The sequence below is a fragment of the Odontesthes bonariensis genome, chromosome 3 (genome assembly GCF_027942865.1).
Source record: "Odontesthes bonariensis isolate fOdoBon6 chromosome 3, fOdoBon6.hap1, whole genome shotgun sequence".
Taxonomy (NCBI): Eukaryota; Metazoa; Chordata; class Actinopteri; order Atheriniformes; family Atherinopsidae; genus Odontesthes; species Odontesthes bonariensis.
In genome coordinates, this window is record NC_134508.1 from 43,455,921 (window position 1) to 43,480,993 (window position 25,073).

Sequence of the window (25,073 nt, forward strand, 5' to 3'; positions counted from 1 at the left end):
TCATGAATCAGGACTCATGAACCAGGACTCAGGACTCATGATCCAGGGCTCATGAACCAGGACTCATGAATCAGGACTCATGAATCAGGACTCATAATTCAGGACTCATGATTCAGGCCTCATGAACCAGGACTCATGAATCAGGACTCATGAATCAGGATTCATGAACCAGGACTCAGGACTCATGATTCAGGGCTCATGAATCAGGACTCATGATTCAGGACTCATGAACCAGGACTCATGATTCAGGATTCATGATTCAGGACTCATGATTCAGGACTCATGATTCAGGACTCATGATTCAGGGCTCATGATTCAGGACTCATGATTCAGGGCTCATGATTCAGGGCTCATGATTCAGGGCTCATGATTCAGGGCTCATGATTCAGGACTCATGATTCAGGACTCATGATTCAGGGCTCATGAGTCAGGGCTCATGATTCAGGACTCATGATTCAGGTCTCATGATTCAGGGCTCATGATTCAGGACTCATGATTCAGGACTCATGATTCAGGCCTCATGAACCAGGACTCATGAATCAGGACTCATGAACCAGGACTCAGGACTCATGATCCAGGACTCATGAACCAGGACTCATGAATCAGGACTCATGAATCAGGACTCATGATTCAGGACTCATGAACCAGGACTCAGGACTCATGATTCAGGACTCATGATTCAGGACTCATGATTCAGGACTCATGATTCAGGCCTCATGAACCAGGACTCATGAATCAGGACTCATGAACCAGGACTCAGGACTCATGATCCAGGGCTCATGAACCAGGACTCATGAATCAGGACTCATGAATCAGGACTCATAATTCAGGACTCATGATTCAGGCCTCATGAACCAGGACTCATGAATCAGGACTCATGAATCAGGATTCATGAACCAGGACTCAGGACTCATGATTCAGGGCTCATGAATCAGGACTCATGATTCAGGACTCATGAACCAGGACTCATGATTCAGGATTCATGATTCAGGACTCATGATTCAGGACTCATGATTCAGGACTCATGATTCAGGGCTCATGATTCAGGACTCATGATTCAGGGCTCATGATTCAGGGCTCATGATTCAGGGCTCATGATTCAGGGCTCATGATTCAGGACTCATGATTCAGGACTCATGATTCAGGGCTCATGAGTCAGGGCTCATGATTCAGGACTCATGATTCAGGTCTCATGATTCAGGGCTCATGATTCAGGACTCATGATTCAGGACTCATGATTCAGGCCTCATGAACCAGGACTCATGAATCAGGACTCATGAACCAGGACTCAGGACTCATGATCCAGGACTCATGAACCAGGACTCATGAATCAGGACTCATGATTCAGGCCTCATGAACCAGGACTCATGAATCAGGATTCATGAACCAGGACTCAGGACTCATGATTCAGGGCTCATGAACCAGGACTCATGAATCAGGACTCATGATTCAGGGCTCATGAACCAGGACTCATGATTCAGGATTCATGATTCAGGACTCATGAGTCAGGACTCATGAATAAGGACTCATGATTCAGGACTCATGATTCAGGACTCATGAACCAGGACTCAGGACTCATGATTCAGGACTCATGAATCAGGACTCATGAATCAGGACTCATGATTCAGGACTCATGAACCAGGACTCAGGACTCATGATTCAGGACTCATGATTCAGGGCTCATGATTCAGGACTCATGATTCAGGACTCATGATTCAGGACTCATGATTCAGGACTCATGAATCAGGATTCATGATTCAGGACTCATGATTCAGGACTCATGATTCAGGACTCATGGTTCAGGACTCATGGTTCAGGACTCATGATTCAGGACTCATGATTCAGGACTCATGATTCAGGGCTCATGATTCAGGACTCATGAGTCAGGACTCATGATTCAGGACTCATGATTCAGGGCTCATGATTCAGGACTCATGATTCAGGACTCATGATTCAGGGCTCATGATTCAGGGCTCATGATTCAGGGCTCATGATTCAGGACTCATGATTCAGGGCTCATGATTCAGGACTCATGATTCAGGACTCATGATTCAGGCCTCATGAACCAGGACTCATGAATCAGGACTCATGAACCAGGACTCAGGACTCATGATCCAGGGCTCATGAACCAGGACTCATGAATCAGGACTCATAATTCAGGACTCATGATTCAGGCCTCATGAACCAGGACTCATGAATCAGGACTCATGAATCAGGATTCATGAACCAGGACTCAGGACTCATGATTCAGGGCTCATGAATCAGGACTCATGATTCAGGGCTCATGAACCAGGACTCATGATTCAGGATTCATGATTCAGGACTCATGAGTCAGGACTCATGAATCAGGACTCATGAACAAGAACTCAGGACTCATGATTCAGGATTCATGATTCAGGACTCATGAATCAGGATTCATGATTCAGGATTCATGATTCAGGACTCATGAATCAGGATTCATGATTCAGGACTCATGATTCAGGACTCATAATTCAGGACTCATGATTCAGGACTCATGAACCAGGACTCAGGACTCATGATTCAGGATTCATGATTCAGGACTCATGAATCAGGATTCATGATTCAGGACTCATGATTCAGGACTCATAATTCAGGACTCATGATTCAGGACTCATGATTCAGGACTCATGAATCAGGATTCATGATTCAGGACTCATGATTCAGGACTCATAATTCAGGACTCATGATTCAGGACTCATGATTCAGGACTCATGAACCAGGACTCAGGACTCATGATTCAGGATTCATGATTCAGGACTCATTAATCAGGACTCATCATTCATACATGACTCAGAGCTCGCTCGCTCTCTCCCCCATCCCGCTTTATTTTGAAGGAAGCGGGAGTTCATCATTCTGTACATAATTATTTTATTCTAATGCTGTTGAATGTTAGAATATTATTATTTTTGCACTATTGTTTAGGTTATTTAAATGTTCTATTTGTGTACAGTTTCATACATTTTATTATAATTTTGCACTGTTTCACACTGAATGTTAAATTATTGGCTGTTTGGGTTATTTGAACTTATTTAGAGAGAAAGAAAGAAAATAAATGTTTCGCCTTGGAGACATCTTGATTTTTAGCCTTTTTCACAACGTGGTTTGGAACTTGTTTGTACATTCCGTGGCGCGTACTCTGGGTGATTGATTCAAGTGACTCCAGTGACTCGAAAACCCGATTCACTTTAGTGAGTGACTCATACAAACACGAGTCAGTGAAAGGAATTGAGTATCCCATCACTAGCTCACACTCACTCCTAAGGACAATTTTAGAAACACGAATTAACCTAACATGCATGTTTTTGGACAGTGGGAGGAAGCCGGAGTACCCGGAGAGAATAATAACATAAATATTAAGTGGGAAAAAAAATCTGTTGCAGATGCATCCAACAGAGATATATAAAAAGGTGAAATGTAAATTTGACCACAGAACAACAATGGGAACAAAATAATTCAAATCATTTTCAATTGATGTTATTTCCAATCAGTGAGGTCTGGCTGAGAATATTCTGTAAATAAGCACAATGCACCATAGTCTACTCCCCATACCACCTGTGGTCCACTGCTGAACATCACACACCCATGGCTGGACCGTGTCTTCGTGTATAGGCTGCTCGGTAGGGAGTTTTTGAAGGTCCTTTGATGCTTCTACAATCCTCTGTACAGTCTGTGAAAACAAATGCATTGTATAATGTTCTCCAAAAAACACAACAAACAAATAAATAGTGTTGTTGAAGTTTTTGGTCACATAAACTGGAGACAAGTTCTCTGATGGTTAACTGATTTATTATGCATGCATAGGCTTGTACACTGCAACAACAGACGTATCACAGATGAGGAGCCCCGAAGAGTCTCCTTCTATTCTAGGATTCTAAAAAGAGATGAAAGGAGACATACGTAGATGAACTCAAACTGTATGAATTCAGCTGTAAATGTCTGTGACATGTCAATGTGGTGGTCATAGTAAATACTAATTGTATACTGCAAGTGTTAATCAAAATTTAGATTAGATTAGATTAGATTAGATTCAACTTTATTGTCATTGCACAGAGTAGGTCCTGAGACAACGATATGCAGTTTAGCATCTAACCAGAAGTGCAAAAAGCAGTTAAAGTGCAGATTATGTGCATATGTAAAGTGAAGTGGTGAATAAATGCAAAAAGCAGTTAAAGTGCAGAGTATGTGCATATGTAAAGTGAAGTGGTGAATAAATACAAATGTGAGGTAGTATGGAATAAATGGAATGAGGTAGTATGAGATAAATACAATGGATACAATACGAGTGAATACACTATAGTGGGATAATACAGTACTAACAGTAAATATTAATATACGTATAAATATAAGGAAATGTAAATTTACATGTTTGGATGGATGTAGTCAACAAAGGAGGACACTTCAGCATCCTTGGCCAGAAACACTCCATCAAAAATCCATCAGGTCTTTAGAAAAAAAATAGAAAGGATTAAAATGACAATGACAGTTGCACTGTCGAATTTATATGGAAAAGAATACTACACACCCTGGTTGGCTCTTGAAGCGGTAAAGTTTATGATTTCCATCCACTGCAACATCCAGCATGGAGGGTGTGCATGCAGGACGCTGAAAATGCTGCACCTGAGACAGTCTTTCCACTTCAAATTTGGCATAGATCCATTCCAGAAATGACTTCTGCATAGTATCAACACATATCTGATTACAATTAATTGAATTCCAATTGGCTTGAATTGGACTTTATTATCTAAGTGCCTTGAGATGACATTTGTTGTATTTGGCGCTATATAAATAAAAATGAATTGAATTGAATATCTGGTCGCTCTAAAAGCAAAACGTAAAAGTAAGGCCATGATGAAATTATAGTGGAATTGTATACATTTGAAAATCTTCGCATTGAAGATGAAAACTTACATATGAGGGGACATTTGCCATTACATGTCTGGGGCAAACCTAGCCAAATATTGTTTCCTCCCGTCTCTGCTCCCATGCTGACTAGAGCCTTGATCTTCCTACCTGCTTACTACCTGGGCGTCACTCCTTTGTCCCTTTGTCTTCGACCTTGTCTGGGAACCATCCCTGCCCCCTACTGAGTTCACCCGCTTGTGTAAGACAGTTACCTGTTGCGCATGCCGAACAAATACACATCCACTAAACGATCCATTCATGAACCGTCTACGTTTCTCAGATTGATGGATGGATGGAGTGTATGGACCTGATGACTAGAACACGGAAACTGAAGAAGCTTTGAGTGACAATTTGAAACAAAAAAATTGACATGAATAAACCAAGACAAGACTACTGACCCAAATAAATGACTAAAACAAACATGAATGTAACCATGACAGACAACTAAAGACGGGACGACACAGACTGTAAAAGCCCTAATAAAAACAAGTGACTAAACATGAAAGTAGAACAGAAACAAAATCCAGAAAAACCAAGACCACAAGAAAACAAAGCCTGACAGGTACAGGCTTGTAGATAGATGGACGGACGGACAGAGAAAATTGATTTTAATAGTGGTGTTGGCCCGATTCTTTCATTGGAAGCCCAAGAACAAGCTGGAGAAATCTTAAGTTAAACAAAGTATTTATTAGTGCTTACATGTAAAGTATGGCAGCGCTGGGCTCGGAGTGACAAAGCTCCCACAGCGCCTCCGTCAGACCGAGCCCTGATATCCGGAAAAATTTCATATTTAAGTTCACCTTTATTTCACAGAGGTTGGACTTCCACTCAACAGAGTATAATTGGCCAGTTGTTAGTGACATGAGCAGGCCATCCACCGTATTCGTCATGTTCTTTGGATGAGATAAACAACGTGTGTGTGAGAGTGTTGTTATAGGTGTGTATCTACTATCCCAGACCTATCTGACCTAATAGAGACGCTTTATCTGACCCAGTTATTTTATCCCGCTACGTCATCTTAAAGTCTCGGACATACATTGTGTTTGTATGAGTGGAAAAGTACAAACTAGGAACATAGATTATTGAGTAAAATACAGAATGTGAATACATAATGTCTAAGAACAAACCCAATTATAACAGTGGGTTATGTTTGAAAATCAAGTGTGGTTTGGACAGTCCGGTTGATAATGATCTTAATAAATTGTAAAGCTTCTGCAATTATTGGTAAAGATCTATTTTTTACCATCAAATGTAATGATTTTTTCTAATTAATTTAGTGGTTTTATAAACAATGCAAAAGCTTTTATTGTGAAAGCAAAGCTATTTGGATTCCGGTCGGGTGGAAAGGATCATCAGGTGGATCATCAGGTGGTTATCTGTCTGTTGTGCGTTCTGCCCGATCAGAGTGATTCCAGAGGAGCGGGGTTTCGGGTTTCAGCACCGCGGCCAGCTCCGCGCCCTGCCTCTTCCTCTCCGGAGCGTTTCCTCCTCCTTCTCTTTCCCCTGTCTGCGATCCCTCCCCTTTTGTTTGGGCTTTCTTGTCATATCCCTCCTATCTGCCACTCACTGGCAGAGTTGTGCTTGGAAATCACGCAAAGCAACTAGACTTTACAACTCTTTGATTTTTCTTGTTGAAATTGACGCGGTGGGTCCAGTTTATTGTTTTTCGTCTTTGTTTGTTTGTGTGTTGTTTTTGTTTGCTTTTCTTGAGAGGCCCTTCCGTGTTTTTGATTAAATACGAATTGTGTCTCCAGAACGTGCTCTATACGTGTAGCTCGTGCAGGTTCTTTGGATTTTTCCCTCTGTGGTTGTCACTGAAGCTGACTTTTGCAGTTGTACCGTTGCAGCAGTTAGTCCGAGACATCGCAACATGTTGGATCCGTCTTCCAGCGAGGAGGAAGGGGATGAAATGCATGAGGTGGAGCGAAAAGAGGTGACGGCCCCGAAAAGCCTCGGTGGAACCCTCCTGTCACCTTGCCGAGCGACCGACGTACATGGCGTCGGTGGGCTTCAGGCCCGCGGCCATGGAAGCGGCGGCGGTCGACCCTCCAGTCCTTGCCCATCCGTGGGCAGTGACAAGGAGAAAGAGGACCTGGAAAAGATGCAGAGAGATGAGGAGGAGAGGAAAAAGAGACTTCAGCTGTATGTGTTTGTGATGCGCTGCATCGCTCATCCATTCAACGCCAAACAGCCCACTGATATGGCCAGGAGGCAGCAAAAGGTAAGATGAGCATGAAACAAGAAGAAAAAAAGATTCGTCTTTCAAAACTGTGATTTTGTTGTGAAATGGAGCTTTTAGTCTGTCATACATCTCACATTAAGCCAACTGTTGCTTCTCCAGTCGCATCATATCCCTGGTTACCTCATGGGCGAACATGGAAGGAAGACACATGAATTAGTTTAATACATCTCACAGTCTTTCATCAATCCCGTTCACATATTCAGTTTCCTACACACCTAACGATGGATCATTTTGATGGAAGGGGAGTAGCTTTTGAAACCAACGGCACTGACTTAAGATCAGATGTTGGGGCCATTTTTTTCTTTTCATCAAAACCATTTTTCTTTTTATCGTCAACCCAACATCTCAAATAAGGATGACAATCCTACAATGTGCCAGAAAAGATTAAATAGACTCTGCAGGCAATAAAAAGGACAAGCTGGAGGAGGAGAGAGAGAGAGAGAGAGAGAGAGAGAGAGAGAGAGAGAGAGAGAGAGAGAGAGAGAGAGAGAGAGAGAGAGTGAGAGGAGGGGGTGGGGTGTGGTGTTAATGTGAATGCATGCTGTTCCCACCAGTTGTAGTAGCTCTCAGACATGAGTTGTCTCTGGTCACAGCTGCCGCACTGTTCCTTCTTTGTTTTACAGATAAGGATATAACATTACAGCTAACATCAAAGCTAACAATGAGCTACATAGAAGGAAACCACTCGTCACACTCCACTCTGTCAGAGGTGACAGGGTAGAGATAGAGAGCAGGCATAGAGGGAAGCACAGGGTCAGTGCTAGGATAGGAGATGCTCTCTGAAGAGCTGGGTCTTCAAGAGTTTCTTGAAGATAGGCAGGGTGTTCTTGTAGCACTTGTGTTGGCCCGATTCTTTCATTGGAAGCCCAAGAACAAGCTGGAGAAATCTTAAGTTAAACAAAGTATATATTCGTGCACACATGTAAAAGTATGGCAGCGCTGGACTCAGAGTGACAGAGCTCTCACAGGAAATCCATCAGCCCGAGCTCCAATATCCGGAAACATTTCATATTTATGTTCACCACAGAGGTTGGACTTTACTCTACAGAGTATAATTGGACAGTTATTAGTGACATGAGCAGGCCATCCACTGTCTTCCTCATGTTCTTTGGATGAGATCAACAATGTGTGTGTGAGTGTTGTTTTAGGCATTTATCTACTGTACCAGACGCTTTATCTGACCCAGTTATTTAGTTCCATTATGCCATCTTAAAGCAATACTATGTAACATTTCTACCTTAAAATAACAGCTTGAAAAGAATTGTGCGGCTAGAATGAGTTTTAATATTACGATTGGCCTGTCTCCTATGCTCTTCGGGGGTCTGAGTTGGAAAAACTGCGCTATGTAACTTTGCTGGACCGGCCCGGGAGCTGAGCGGAAGTACTTTGACTTGCTTTCTGGTACACCTACCGCAAAAACAAATAGACCCCTCTCACGCTCCCAGGTACATTTGAATACTCTTACCTTCTCGGTCGACATAGCTTGCACCTTCTGACTCCTTCGCCGGTTCGTCAACAAACTCTTCTGGACAAGCTTTCCACAAGGTTTAGGAGTGTTTATGGGAATCTTTGACCATTCTTTCAGAAGCTCATTTGTGAGGTCAGACGCTGATGTTGGACAGAAGGCCTGGCTCGCAGTCTCCGCTCTAATTCATCCCAAAGGTGTTCTATCGGGTTGAGGTCAGGACTCTGTGCAGGCCGGTCAAGTTCTTCCACACCAAACTGGCTCCTCCATGTCTTTATGGACCTTGCTTTGTGCACTGGTGCGCAGTCATGTTGGAACAGGAAGGGGCCATCCCCAAACTGTTTCCACAAAGTTGGGAGCATGAAATGGTCCAAAATCTCTTGGTATGCTGAAGCATTCAGAGTTCCTTTCACTGGAACTAAGGGGCCAAGCCCAGCTCCTGGAGAACAACCCCACACCATAATCCCCCCTCCACCAAACTTTACACTTGGCACAATGCAGTCAGACAAGTACCGTTCCCCTGGCAACCGCCAAACCCAGACTCCTCCATCAGATTGATAGATGGAGAAGCGTGATTGATCCCTCCAGAGAAGGCGTCTCCACTGCTCTAGAGTCCAGTGGCGGCGTGCTTTACACCGCTGCATCCGACGCTTTGCATTGCACTTGGTGATGTATGGCTTGGATGCAGTTGCCATGGAAACCCATTCCATGAAGCTCTCTGTGCACTGTTACTGAGCTAATCTGAAGGCCACATGAAGTTTGGAGGTCTGTAGCGATTGACTACAGAAAATTGGCGACCTCTGCGCACTATGCGCCTCAGCATCCTCTGACCCCGCTCTGTCATTTTACCTGGCCCACCACTTCCTGGCTGAGCTGCTGTCGTTCCCAATCGCTTCCACTTTGTTATAACACCACTGACAGCTGACTGTGGAATATTTAGCAGGGAGGAAGTTTCACCACTGGACTTTTTGCACAGGTGGCATCCTATCAGGGTACCACGCTGGAGTTCACTGAGCTGCTGAGAGCGAGCCATTCTTTCACAGATGTTTGGAGAAGCAGTCTGCATGCTGAGGGGCTGGAGTTTATACAGCTGTGGGTGGGTGAATACTGTTGAGATGGGAAAGAGAAGTTTCGATGCAATCTGTTGGTTTCCTTAGTTAGGAAATTGTTTTTGAATTGGCTCTATATGAATGAATTGGATTATTTTGAAATGAATTAATTGGATTTGATTGGATTATGATTACAATTAATTGAACTCCAATTGGCTTGAATTGGACTGTATTATTTAAGTGTCTTGAGATGACATTTGTTGTAATTTGGCGCTATATGAATAAAAATGAATTGAAATTGAATTTAATTGAATTTTGGCGATATAATGTATATCTGGGTTAGCACCATCGCCTCATAGCAAGAGGGTTCCAGGTTCAACTCCCGGCTGGGGCCTGTCTGTGTGGAGTTTGCATGTTCTCCCCGTGTATGCGTGGGTACTCCGGCTTCCTCACACTGACCAAAAACATGTAATGCAATTGTAACTGCATTTCAATATAAAACAGAAAGATGCTGTTACGCTGTAGTGTATTGTCCGACAACAACAGTTCTAGCTTTACAAAGGGCTTTCATATACGTTATTACGAGGTTTCTTGCAGTCTGCTTTAAACCAGCTGTGAATTATACCAAGGAGCCAGCCTCTTCTGACTGATTACCTTCCTTTTCAGAGGGGCAACATTGCCCTGTGCTGTACGCATTGAAACTATAGTGCTGTCAACAAGAGAGTCAAGTGCTGCTGGAGTAAAGTTTAGGTAGTCGTCCTCTGTCATATCTGCACATGGCAGTGAAGAAAAGGATGATGGAATTAATTCTTTAAATCTGGTTACAGCATCCTCTGATAGACACCTTCTATATGTACATTTCTTCTCAGAAACTGTATAGTCAAGTAATGTAAACTCAAAGGTTATCAGAAAATGGTCAGATAAGACAAGGTTATGAGGGAACACTGTTAACTGTTCACCTCAATGCCATAAGTCAGCACAAGATCAAGGGTGTGATTAAGGCAGTGAGTCGGTCTGTGTACACTCTGAGAAAATCCAATAGAGTCCAATATAGAATTAAAGTTCATATTCAGGCTGTCATTTTCAACATCTACATGAATATTAAAGTCACCCACTACAATGACTTTATCTGTACTCAGCACTAACTGGGATAAAAGCTCTGAGAATTCAGACAGAAACTCAGAATAAGGGCCAGGTGGACGATACACAACAACAAACACAAGAGGTTTCTGGGATTTCCACTTTGGGAAAAACTGAGAATCAGAGATTCAAAAGAGCTCAAACTAATCTTGGGTATAGGACTATATACTAGGACTATAATACTGGAACAGCCTCCCTAGAATATGTCCTGAATCTCAACTTGGCCATCTGAAGAGGTTGATGATGCAATTTCTCCCTAGAAATCTTCTCCTGATACCATGGATACACGTGCACCTGTATAAACTTGTATACCCTGGTCTTCTAACAGTGGTGTGATCCAGTATCCATCCTCACTGTCCCTGACAGAATGAACACATATGGAGTCGTCATCAGACTCACCACTGCTTTGCTTTTCCATTTGTTGCTTTTCAATTCAATTTCAATTCAATTCATTTTTATTTATATAGCGCCAAATACAACAAATGTCATCTCAAGGCACTTAGATAGTAAGTCCAATTCAAGCCAATTGGAATTCAATTAATAATAATCATAATTCATAAACAGGGAAACACGAGTTAATGACCACAATAATATCACATATACATAAAGAGAGTGAAGTGAGGAAAGGTGTGTCAGATGAGGCCCCCCAGCAGTCTAGGCCTATAGCAGCTTAACTATGGGATGTTTCAGGATCACCTGAGCCATCCCTAACTATAAGCTTTATCAAAAAGGAAAGTTTTAAGCCTGGTCTTAAAAGTGGAAAGGGTGTCTGCTTCCCGGACATTTACTGGCAGCTTATTCCACAAGAGAGGGGCCTGATAACTGAAGGCTCTGCCTCCCATTCTACTTTTAGAAACTCTGGGAACCTCAAGTAAACATGCAGTTTGGGAACGAAGTGCTCTGTTAGGAAAATATCTTATAATGAGATCTTTAAGATATGATGGAGCTCGGTCATTAAGAGCTTTATATGTAAGGAGAAGAATCTTAAATTCTATTCTGAATTTAACAGGGAGCCAATGAAGAGAAGCTAAAACTGGAGAAATATGATCTCTGCTGTTAGTTCTCGTCAAAACTCTGGCTGCAGCATTTTGGATCAACTGAAGGCTTTTCAGAGAATATGTGGGACAGCCCAATAATAAAGAATTACAGTAGTCCAATCTTGAAGTAACAAATGCATGAATTAGTTTTTCTGCATCACTCTGAGACAAGATGTTCCTGATTTTAACAATATTACGAAGATGAAAGAAGGCAGTCCTAGAAATCTGTTTTATATGCGAGTCAAATGATAAGTTCTGGTCAAAAATAACTCCAAGGTTCCTCACTGTAGAACTAGAAGCCAAGGAAATACCATCTAGAGTAACTATATAGCTAGACAATTTCTCCCTGAAACGCTCAGGTCCAAAGATAACAACTTCAGTTTTGTCTGAATTTAGAAGCAGACAGTTCTGAGTCATCCAGGTCTTTATGTCTTTAAGACATGCTTGTAGTCTGACCAACCTATTGGATTAATCTGGTTTTATAGATAAGTACAGCTGAGTATCATCAGCATAGCAATGGAAATTTATGCCATGCTGTCTAATAATGTTACCTAATGGAAGCATGTATAAAGTAAAAAGAATCGGTCCAAGCACAGAACCCTGAGGAACTCCATGACTTACTCTGGTGTGTGAGGAAGATTCTTCATTTACAAGAACAAACTGAACTCTATCAAAATTCCCAATGTTCAGATAATCGTGTCAGTGTGGCTACAAACTGTGAAACAGACTCAGCCTCTTTCCTTTCCTTTTATGAAATCTGAACTGTACTGCAATCATCAATGGCTTCAGTTTAAGTTTCCAGTCAACAATTATTAAAATGAATGCATGTAGGCTCCAGTGCTAATAGCTTGTAGAGTCCATCCATCCATTTTCTATACCCTCTGAATCTGTCGGTCGGGTGTGAGGGGGCTGGAGCCGGTCATCGGGCGAGAGGCGGGGTACACCCTGGACAGGCCGCCAGTAGGTTGTATAGTCTACAGTTTTACACTATAAACTATATATTTTATGTTAATGGTATAACATCCGCTCCAAATTATAAATTATGTGTATATATATAATTTTCCTCAGCAGTTTATTTAATTTTCACTTTCATTTCTAATCAGACTGTGGGGAATTAATATGACCAGTAAAGACACTTATTGAAAGAAAACAATCAGGCCATCTGTCTGCTTGTGTATTTTAGGATCTGATAAATTCACCTCTCTTTCATCTCTTGCTCGGCAGCTCAACACCTTTACCTCTAATTCTCCTTTTGTCATTTCTCTACATTATTATGGGCTTGAAGAGGAGCTTCAGTTGAACTTGCAAATCAATATTTCTATTCAAGTCTTGAGAAATAAAACTCATGGAAAACATGCTAATAATAATAATAATGTCATTAGTATTATTATTATTATTGTTGTCCATCCATCCATTATCTATACCGCTGAATCCGTCCATCGGGTCGCGGGCGGGCTGGAGCCTATCCCAGCAGTCAATGGGCGAGAGGCGGGGTACACTCTGGACAGGCCGCCAGTCCATCGCAGGGCCACATAGAGACAAACGAGACAAACAACCATGCACGCTCACACTCACTCCTAAGGACAATTTAGAGATGCCAATCAACCTAACATACATGATTTTTTGGACAGTGGGAGGAAGCCGGAGTACCCGGAGAGAACCCACGCATACACGGGGAGAACATGCAAACTCCACACAGAAAGGCCCCAGCTGGGTGTTGAACCTGGAACCTTCTTGCTGTGAGGCGACGGTGCTAACCACCACACCACCGTGCAGCCTATTATTGTTGTTGTTGTTATAATTTACAAATCCCTGAGTGACTCCACAGATTTTGTAAAGTTAAATCCTCTCATGATAAATGCTCTTAATGCTCTAAATGCTGTGTGGAAAAAGTGAGCTTTGAGCCTCAAGCTCCATAGCCCATGCATTTTCTTGGTCCCAGCTGCTACCATGACCTACTTGAACCTCATTTAAACTATTCACCATCATTTTGCACTGGGGCTTTTATGTAAATATATATAGATTTTAAGAGTTGTAAGAATCTGCAAGAAAGAGCAATGCGTGGCATAAAAACAGACTAAGCAACTGGTCTCATGACATCATTTGATCCCAAATCCAAAGTTGTAAAATAAAAACAGGATTTGCAAATCTGATAAAACAAAATTTTCTTTGTAATAGGGCATAGAAATTAGCTTGAATTTGATGGCAGCAAAACATCTCAAAAGAGTTAGGATAGAGGTAAGGAAAAGTAAGCGGGAGTAAGAATAAACGGAGGATCAGCAATCTGCAAAAAAAAAAAGCTTCACCAAATTGCAGAACTATTTGAGAATAATGTTCCTCAATGTAGAATTTTAAGTCTTTGACATATTCATCATCCATTCTATGTAATATCGTCAAAAGATTTAGAGAATCTGGAGACATCTCTGTCTGCAAAGGACACAGACAGAAATCAGTATTGGATGTCAGTGATCTTCTTTGTGGCACTGCATTAAAAACAGGCATGATTCTGTCATGGAAGTCCGAAGGATATCAATAACACAGCTACGGAGGGGGAGGAGTAGGTTCTAAGAAGGAATGCAGCTGATACTGAGGTGAATAGGCCAGTTATAGAGAGAAATATGGAGCAGAAAGCTAGAGTTAAGTGGCCTAGGGCAAATAGTAACAAAGAATGGGAGGCAGTCAATAAAGATTTGTCAATAATATTGGGTAGGTTAGGAGGAAATGCAAGCGATTGGCTAGAGAAGATGGGAGATATAATTTACTCCTATGGTGTAGAAAGATTTGGGGTGCAAGATAGAAAGAGGGTTGAAAGAGTACATTTATTTAAGTCTAGACGGCAAAAAGAGATGGAGAAATTGGTTAAGGAAAGAAGAAATTTAAGAAAGCAGTGGAAAAGAGCTACAGAAGAAGAGAGAGAGGGAATTAATGTATTGCAGGAAGAATTGAGAAGCAGGCTAGCAGTACTCAGAAGGGCTGAATGTCTTAGGAAAAAGAGAAAGAAGAAAGAATATGTAAGGACTGCGTTTTGCAGGGACCCGTTCAAGTTTGTTAAAGGATTGTTTAACCAGGAAAAGGGAGGGCAGCTTAAGGCAAAAAAGTCAGAGGTGGAAGAGTATCTAAGAAATACATATTCAGATCTTGAGCAGTGTAGAGTAGTAGGCCTTCCACCTGACATGCCACCATTAGGAGAGATCGCTCATAAGATGGATGTTAGACCACCTAGGTGGAAAGAGGTTGAGGAGGTAGTCAGGCGTGCAAAGGCTTCGTCGGCCCCAGGGCCAAATGGAGTCTCCTACCGGGTCTATAAAAGTGCACCTGATGTCCTAAAGTTTTTGTGGAAGTAATTAAGAATAGTTTGGGAGAAACAGGTTATTCCTAGAGCATGGCGTAGGGCAGGAGGCGTTCTTATTCCAAAGGAGAAAGAGTCCTCGGACCTGAGTCAGTTCCGGATGATCTCTCTCCTAAATGTAGAGGGGAAAATTTTCTTTAGTTTAGTTGCACAAAGATTAGCTAGTTATTTAGAAAAGAATAGCCTAATAGATACTACTGTGCAGAAGGCAGGAATACCAGGTTTCGCAGGGTGTTTAGAGCACACTAGCATGATTTGGCATCAGATTCACACAGCCAAGATTGAGAAAAAAGACTTGCATGTTATATTTCTGGATCTAGCAAATGCATTTGGTTCAGTGCCACATAGCCTTATTTGGAAAGCGTTTGAGTATTTTAGAAGTTGTTAACTAAGTAAGAGCATATTTTCAGGATATTAGACTGTGCCTAAGTACAGCAGGTTTCACAACAGGTTGGCAGAGGCTAGAAATAGGCATTATGGCAGGGTGTACGATCTCTCCATTAGCATTTACAATGGCCATGGAGATAATTATTAGAGCTTCCAAGTGGGCTGTAGGTGGAGAGAGACGTCAGGATGGCATGCGCCTTACACCAATTAGAGCATGCATGGATGATATGACGTTGGTGACTACAGCAGTGCCATGTATGAAGAGAATACTTGAGAGACTTAATAAAAATCTAAAGTGGGCTGGTACGAAAATCAAACTTACTAAGTCTAGAAGTATCTCAATAAGTAGAGGGAAATTAAGTGATAGAAAGTTTGTAATAGATGAAGAAAACATTCCAATAATTAGGGCCAAGGCAGTTGTAGCGTGCTCTCAGGAAAGACAGAGAACGGAGATGTTTACATAAAAATCCAACCTTTCTTGACATCAAGAAACATCCCCTTTTTATGACCCTTTCAACGGATTAGGCCAAAGGAGATAACGGAGCCAGATGTGAATTCAACCAAATGGGGTCCTTTGTTTGAGTCTTCGCTCCCCCAAACCAGCTACGAACAATAAATTATGCAGGACACCTCCTGATAAGGGAAGCAGATGTAAGCTCAACTCCTGCCTGGTACCAACCAAGGAATGTTCAACTCTCTACTTTTTTTTTTAGAATGAGAGTCAACCATAAATCCTCACTTTCCCGGAAATAAAACTGTGAAAATCGGAACTGCATAAATCTACAGATCATTTTGAAACATTCGCCATTCTTTTACATGAAGTATTTACCAAGTTATGGAATACTGGATTTAATAGAATTTCTTCCGTGGAGCCACAGCGACACCCAAAGGACACGGACGACGGACACTTTCACTATGTCAGCCTAATGACCATGGACAATTTCAACTATGGATACTTAATGTTCTCATTATGTGCAATGCATAACCCAATGGTGTTAATTCTACAGGTATTACTCAAAGAGCTGCAGATTATTCTAGTTAACAGTAACCAAAAGTGGTCATTACCATTTTATCATGATAATATGAAGTATTGTATGCTGATAACTGTTTCATGCTCATATTTGTGTTTATGCCTGCTTTTATACAACATTATTGTCTGTTAGGAACATTATATTGTATAAATCAGTGTAACGTAGGTAAATGCGTTTGAAAGAGAGAATTTCCCTTTGTTCTGAGTTTTACAGTTCCACCCCCCCCTTTTTTAGCTTTTTGGGTTGGGGGCCAGTAAAACGCTGATTGGACGAAAGCTGACATGTGACCTAGAGCTTAAAACCAGAGGCGCGCCGGAGATTCGCTCTCTTATCTCTTACAATCTTATGCTCTGACTCTCTTACTTCTAACTCTCAAAATCCGCAACTCTGGGACCGGTCCTCTAAGCCTTGACCACTCCCTTTGTCCCCTCAGCTTACGCTTACAATTTTGGACCTCTTGTAATCTTGCCTTCCCCCGCAACTCTTTTGTCCTCTCTCTGTTTTACTCCGTAACTATTAATTCCCATTTTTTTTAGACTTCCCTTTTTTTTTATAAAAGTCTGGTCCGATACACGCGAGTGTTTGCTAAATCACACCGCCCGGCCCAAGAAGAAGAACAGTCGACTCAACGTCACCCAGCCGGTCACCAAGTAAACGTGGTCTCCAACAACGATGCCCAGCCGCTGATAACCAAGGAAACGTGGTCTCCAAGGACTGACGCTCACCTTGTAAAAGAACCACGCTACTCTACGGCAAAGTAAGGTGCTGAAGTCTGAGATCTTTGGAGCAGTAGAACTCTGCTGAACTCGGAATGTTGAATCCTTCCTCTGGAAGTGATGGTTGTGCAGAGATCCGTAGGAAATAACCGGCCGAAGTGATTAGCCATAGCAGCTCCGTGTGAAGGCCCAGACTTAGTATTAACGTTTTAACCCCAGGTCACTAGTCCTCCCGTTTAGCTAAGTTATCTCTCCCTTTCAACCGTGTTTCCTTATAACTATTGCAAAATACCCATATTCTGTCTCTTATCAATTGTTTATACACCTATATACCTGTGCAATGTTGAATAAATGTTTGTATTAATCCATTTAAGAGCGTCACGGACAGTTACTAAGTCGGTTGTCACTTCAAACAGAACGTACGAATCAGAATGAGACTACCCATTTTATTATCTTAACAGTTTTCCTCTCTGAACTGTAACTTAAACAAGTTAAACAAATCAAAGAGGTGGTGCCCTAAGTTCGAGGTTTAAGGTTTATTTGAGACAGTGAGAACGTCTTATAAATCCTTATATTTGATGCATATATAAATGCCCAATAACGCTACACAGTAAAGAGTTTAGGCAGGTGGTACCAGGCAGACAGCAATTATCTTCTCATTATGGAGGAGCAGCAACTCTACTTTGAGTTATTCCAGATGACTAAGGTCCTAATCTTAAGGGCAGCCACTCTTCAGAGGATGCCCATTCCATCGTTTGTATTTCCAATCTAATTTTGAATCCCAGTATCTAGTCTAGTAGAGGAGTTTAAATGTACTAGTTAGGACAGAGCTCCTGTTAGCTGGGAGTAAATATGTGGTTGTTAGTAAGGTGGTTCCAAACCCAAACAAGGGGAGGAAGTGGAAACCAAGAATGGCAGCTCAGGAGGCAGAAGCAACTCTTAGACATGCAGAGATTGTGGGTAATGTGCAAATAGGTCGGGGAGGCTTGGGGCTTGGCCCAGGCAAACAGGTGTGGAGTAGAGCAGGTCCCAAGGAGAAGAGAAAGCTAGTTGTTGAGCAGGTTCGTAGCCAGGAGGAAATGTTAAGGGGTGCACAGACAGTGGCTCAGGCTAAGCAGGGACGGTGGTTGAATTGGGAAAGAGTAGAGAAGAAAAAGCTTAGTTGGAAAGAACTGTGGAGTATGGACGAAAGGAGTATTAGATTTTTGACAGGGGCAACATATGATGTATTAGCCTGGGTGCCAGCTGAACTTAGCCCCGCCCATAAAATTTTTGGTCAGGAAGTTAGGTCTGGCTCTGCTCAGTTGGGGAAATCTCTATGCTCGACATTGCGACAATCGACCCAATCAGATTGCCAGGGCGGGCTTTATATACGATGATGGACAGATGATCAACAGGGACATTATCGACTACGTCACTAAAGAGCGCTTGGTTTGAATTAGTTTCAAACAAACATGGCTGCCGCTGGAGAGCTAGGGTGTGTAGATTCTGCCATCGAGTCTGTTCTACAGGATCTCCACATTGCATTCATTTTGAAAGACGAACAGAGGAACGCGATAAAGGCGTGCAGCTGAGTTCCTTTGACAACAAGTGTGTGTCGCTTAAAATACGTCACATACTATGTTGCTCTGATTGGTTGTATGGTTGTAGGTCTATCCAATTGAGCGAAGAGGCATTTTTTTCTCCTGGTTCAGTTGAAACACGCCCCATACCAGCAAAAAACACGCCCCAGCCAAAGAGACATCCCACCCTCCTCTGACCCACAGCTTTCCTGTAACATCTCCACCTCCACCTCAGTCATGGATTCTTCTGCTTCCACTAGTTTGTCTTCAACCAAATCAGGAGATGCTGCTGTCCCCTTTGCCTCCCCCTCCCACTTTTCTGTTTCTAGAAGTCAGGTGAAGAGGCAGTTGGAGAGACTGAACCGGAACAAGGCTGCAGGTCCAGATGGTGTCAGCCCCCGAGTCCTGAAGGCCTGTGCAGAGCAGCTCTGTGGGATTCTGCAACACCTTTTCAACCTTAGCTTGACCCAAGAGAAGGTACCACTGTTGTGGAAGACATCCTGTCTGGTTCCGGTACCAAAGAAAACTCACCCTTCAGTCATCAATGACTACAGACCTGTTGCCCTGACATCCCACATCATGAAGGTCCTGGAGAGACTCCTGTTGACCCACCTGTGTAAGCAAACCAGCACATATCAGGACCCCCTGCAGTTTGCTTATCGTCGTGGAGTTGGAGTTGAAGACGCTATCATACACCTGCTTAAACAAATCCACTGTCATCTGGACAAAGCAGGCAGCACTGTGAGGATCATGTTCTTTGATTTCTCCAGTGCATTTAAAGGCTGAGTTATACTTCTTTTAACTGCCCTTGCGCTTGCGTCTTGCGCGTATGTTAATGGCTCGAGACGTTTATACTTCATTTTGCTTTGTCGGCGCTTGCGTGTGCTGCGTGGCGATTCACCGCCAGGACAGTAGGTGGAGTAGCGGGTTTTTTCAATGACAAGCCTACTATGATGAAAGCAAACTCACCGCCAGGACCTCTTCGAGTAGATTCATGCTTCTTCTTCTTGTAAATAGCCGGTATTTTGTCAGATTTTCAACACCTTGGGGGTCTAAACGACTACTTTCTCGCCTGAAAATGTTTCAAATGTTGCTATAGTTATATATTTACAGAGTTTATAGCTTAAGGGAAATCAGCTTTTCAGGCTGGCTGATTTGGGCTCGGACAGGAGTGAAGTGCACTGTGTGTAAACGCTCTGCATACTGTCAGATCGATGAGTGCCGTTTTCAAGTAGTAGGCGGTTTCGAACACAGCCAGTGGCTTGTGCTTGCGTCTTGCGTAAAGTTTTGAAAATTGAGGTGACACACGCAAGCACGCAAGGGGGGACTTGCAACCGCGCAAGGGCTTGCGTTGCGTCTTGCGTTGCGTCTTGCGTTACCAACTATAAACCAGGCTTAACACAATTCAGCCTGATCTGCTTCGTCTGAAACTCCAGAAGACTCAGGTGGAGGCCTCAACAATCACCTGGATTAATGACTACCTGACAAACAGACCACAGTTTGTCAGACTGAAGAATTGTGTGTCTAACCAGGTGATCAGCAGCACAGGAGCACCACAGGGGACTGTACTCTCACCATTCCCTTTCACTCTGTACACTTCAGACTTCCAGTACAAGTCAGACTCCTGTCATCTACAGAAATATTCAGATGACTCTGCAGTTGTCGGGTGTATCAGAGATGGACGAGAAGCTGAGTACAGAGAGCTGGTGGACCGCTTTGTGGCATGGTGTGGGAACAATCATCTCATCTTGAATGTTAACAAAACAAAGGAGATGATTGTAGATTTCAGGAGAAACAGGGTCAGATCAAACCCTGTTTCCAGCATGGGAGAAGAAGTGGAGGTGGTTGAGGAATATAAATACCTTGGTGTTCATCTGGACAACAGACTGGACTGGAGACACAACAATGAAGCCATCTACAAGAAAGGACAGAGCATACTGTACTTCTTGAGGAAGCTAAGGTCCTTCAAGGTTTACAGCAAGATGTTGCAGATATTCTACAAGTCTGTTGTTGAGAGCGTCATTTCCTCTGGCGTCATCTGTTGGGGCAGCAGCATCAGAACCAGGGACCTAAAAAGACTCAACAACCTGATAAGGAAGGCTGGTTCTGTTCTGGGGACGACTGTGGAACCTCTGGAGACAATAATGCAAAGAAGGATTTTGCATAAAATCAAGAGAATTATGGACAACCCTGAACATCCTCTCTATGAGACTGTTATCGGAAAACAGAGTCTCTTCAGTCAAAGGCTTCTTCAGTTTGGATGCAAAACGGACCGCTACAGGAAATCTTTCCTGCCCACAGCCATCAGCGTCTATAATAACTCCTTGATTTAATTGAGTTACATCAACATTTAATTTCCCTCTGGGATAAATAAAGTATTTTTAATTTGAATTTGAATTGAATTGAATACTCCAAACTCTATCCAGCGGTATCAGACTCACATTCTGACTAGAATCGTGAGTATGACGTAGTCAGCCTAATGATGTATTGCCAACTCCCCAGAACCTAAAACTCTGGGTAAATGGAGACCCGTTATGCTCGTTATGTTCAGGTACTGCAGCTCTAAGGCATATTTTGTCAGGTTGTAAGGTTAGTCTGTCACAAGGCCGGTATACATGGCGACATGACCAAGTATTAAGAAGCTTAGCTGCAGGTATTGAAGATAAACGAAGGCAGGGAAACTTAGGAGGGTCTAAGGTGAAGAGAGTGGCAATTCAGTTTATTCAACAGGGGGAGAAAGTTAATAAGACAATAAGGAGGAAAGGCAGCTTGGAGGATGCTTGTGATTGGGAGATGCAAGTAGATTTAGGAAATACGCTTGTTGTTCCCCTGGAGATAGCCTCTACAAATATAAGGCCTGACATAGTCTTGTGGTCTAGGAGTAGAATGAGAGTCTATTTCATAGAGCTGACTGTTCCTTGTGAGGAATTAGTAGTAGAAGCATATGAAAGGAAAAAGCTTAGATATGTAGAGTTGGGGGCAGAAGCAGAGCAGCGAGGATGGAAAGTTAGAATCTGTCCAGTGGAAGTAGGATGTAAGGCAAGGCAAGGAAAGGCAAGGCATCTTTATTTATATAGCGCATTTCATACCACAGGCAACTCAGTGTGCTTTACATAAAGACAAGGCATTTAAAAGAACAGCATAAAGCAGCAATTTAAAGAGAGAAAAAAAATAGAATAGAATAAAAATTAAAAACACAGTTAAAAGCAATCAACGAAGAGGGGAAAAAGAAAGATATAAACTCAACCATAAGCACACTAAAAGAGAAATGTTTTTAACCTGGATTTAAAAGTGCTTACAGTTGTGGCTGATTTCAGTTCTGCTGGTAGTTTGTTCCAGTTGTGTGCAGCATAACAGCTAAAAGCTGCTTCACCGGGTCTAGTTTGAACTCTGGGCTCCACTATCTGACCTGAGTCAGCAGATCTCAGAGCTCTGCTGGGTTTATACTCTACCAGCATGTCATTCATGTATTCTGGACCTAAACCATTCTGTGATTTGTAGACGAGTAGCAGAACTTTAAAATCTATTCTGTATCTGACCGGGAGCCAATGTAAAGACTTGAGAACTTGGGTGATCTCTTTGTTCTGGTTAAAACTCGGGGTGCAGCGTTCTGAATGAGCTGCAGCTGTTTGAGACTCTTTTGGGGGAGTCCAGTCAGAAGACCGTTACAGTAGTCAAGTCTGCTGGAGATGAAAGCATGAATCAGCTTCTCCTGATCTGTTTGGGACATGAAACCCTTAATTCTGGAGATGTTCTTAAGTTGATAAAAGGCTGATTTGGTGACTGATTTGATATGATTGTTGAAGGTCAGATCTGAGTCTATCAGCACGCCGAGGTTCCGGACTTGGTCTTTAGTTTCTAGAGACAGTGACTCAAGATGTTTACTGACAGCAAACCTCTTCTCTTTGTTGCCAAACACAATAACCTCAGTTTTTTCTTGATTTAACTGAAGGAAATTTTGGTTCATCCACTTTTTGACTTGCTCTAAGCAGTCGCACAATGAGTCTATAGGACTGCAGTCATCTGGAGACAGTGCAAGATATATCTGTGTGTCATCTGCATAGCTGTGGTAGTTGACTTTAGAGTTCTTCAGAATTTGACCCAGAGGCAGCATGTATAGAGTGAACAGAAGGGGTCCAAGAACTGACCCCTGAGGAACTCCACATGTCATAGCCACTGGATCAGATTGATTACTTCCAATAGTCACAAAATAACTCCGCTCTTCCAAGTAGGACCTGAACCATTCTAGGACTGTCCTGCTGAGTCCTGCCCAGGTTTCCAACCAGTTCAGCAGTATACTGTGATCCACAGTGTCAAATGCAGCACTGAGATCCAACAATACCAGAACTGACACCTTGCCTGAGTCAGTGTTCAACCTTATGTCATTTAACACTTTAATAAGAGCCGTTTCTGTACTGTGGTGAGGTCGGAAGCCTGACTGAAATTTGTCAAGGAGTCCACTGGAGTTCAAGAAGTTACTGAGTTGATTAAAAACCACTTTCTCAACAATCTTGGATATAAAAGGAAGATTTGAGATGGGTCTGTAGTTGGTTAAAATGGAAGCATCCAATGTTCTCCTTTTTAGGAGTGGCTTGATGACAGCTACTTTTAAGGGTTTAGGAAACGTGCCTGATTGAAGTGAGCAGTTAATCATTTGCTGCAAATCTGTTTGGACAGAGCTTACAATAGTTTTAAAGAAGTCAGATGGCATTGTGTCAAGACAGTATGTCGATGGTTTAAGATGCTGGACTGTTTCTTCTATGGTTTTTTGGTCAACTGTATTGAATTCTGACATCATAGTTGATTGATTCCTAGGTGGTTTTAAGGATTGCGTCATTTTATTATTTTGCTCATTTATGTTGATATTTAGCCTTATAGATTTGATTTTTTCATTGAAAAAACAAGCAAATTCATTGCATTTTTCTGTGGAACAGAGTTCTGAAACTATCTGTTTGGGGGGGGGGGGGGGGGGGGGTGTCAGCTTATTAACCATAGCAAACAGAGCACGAGTGTTGTTGATGTTCTTATTAATCATTTCAGATAAGTGTTGCTGTCTAGCCCGGAGTAACCCGTGGTTAAAATTACAAAGACTTTGTTTGTAGAGGTCATGGTGAATTTGAAGTTTAGTTTTTCGCCATTTACGCTCTGCTTTCCTGCATTCTGTTTTCAAGGCCTTTACCATCATAGTGTTCCTCCATGGTGTTCGCTTTCTGCTCAAGATCATCTTATTTTTAACAGGTGCAAGAGTATCCATGACATTTGAGATTTTCAAGTTAAAGTTATCTAAGAGTTCATCAACTGTCTCTGCACTCGCAGTTGATGACATAGCTATAACTTCCATAAACTTAGCACTGGTATTCTCATTTATGTACCTTTTTCTAACACACGGGTTAACTGAATGTTTGGAGTTAACTGTAAGTCAGAGAACACACAGAAATGATAAGAGAGCACCAAGTCCTTGATATCAACAGAAGAAATGTCAACACCTTTAGAGATAACCAGATCCAGTGTGTGGCCTTGAGTATGTGTGGGTCCATTCACATGTTGAAGGAGGCCAAAAGTGTCAAGTAGAGAGCAGAGTTCTTTGGCATTAGTGTCCATGTTATTGTCCATGTGAATGTTAAAATCCCCTGTTATGATAAAAAAGTTATAGTCAGTGCAGATAACTGACAGCAGTTCAGCAAACTCATCAAATAAAGTTCCTGGGTATCTTGGTGGTCTATAAATGATTAGGAAGATAACTTTTGGATCCCTCTTTACTAAAAAACAGAGATATTCAAATGAGCTAAAATCACCAAGTAAAATTTCTTTGCACTGAAAGACCGATTTAAAGATGGCGGCAACTCCCCCGCCCTTCTTACCACTTCGACACTTATTGATAAAACTGAAATTTGTTGGTGCTGCCTCATTGAGAATGGTATCACAGCTACATTCAGACAGCCATGTTTCACTAAGAAATAAAAAGTCTGGATTATAGGTCAGGATCATGTCATTTACTAAGACGGATTTGTTGGCTAGTGATCTGATATTGAGTAGGGCTAATCTCGTGGAGACAACAGGTGATACTGGTGTGTTTCGGGGTTGACACACTATATTCAATAGATTAGTAGATTTAACTGAACCTTTATTATTTCTCACCAGTTTGACCACTTTTCTGTTACCTTTCATCACA

The 25,073-nt window shown here is 42.2% G+C and overlaps 1 protein-coding gene across 4 annotated transcripts in view; it reads left to right on the forward strand.

Moving 5' to 3' along the window:
* The first annotated feature begins 6,306 nt into the window (after window positions 1-6,306).
* The window catches only part of LOC142377607 (calcium-dependent secretion activator 1-like), a 452,862-nt gene continuing 434,095 nt past the window's right edge, over window positions 6,307-25,073 (forward strand). For 2 of the 4 annotated variants that reach the window (XM_075461875.1, XM_075461878.1), the window contains exons 1-2: window positions 6,307-6,568; window positions 6,771-7,144. In XM_075461875.1, coding sequence (XP_075317990.1) covers window positions 6,794-7,144 — 351 coding nt within the window. In that variant the 5' untranslated portion in view covers window positions 6,307-6,568; window positions 6,771-6,793. Of the gene's footprint in view, window positions 7,145-25,073 lie in introns of all 4 variants that reach the window. The other 2 variants (XM_075461877.1, XM_075461876.1) reach the window with 2 other exon arrangements.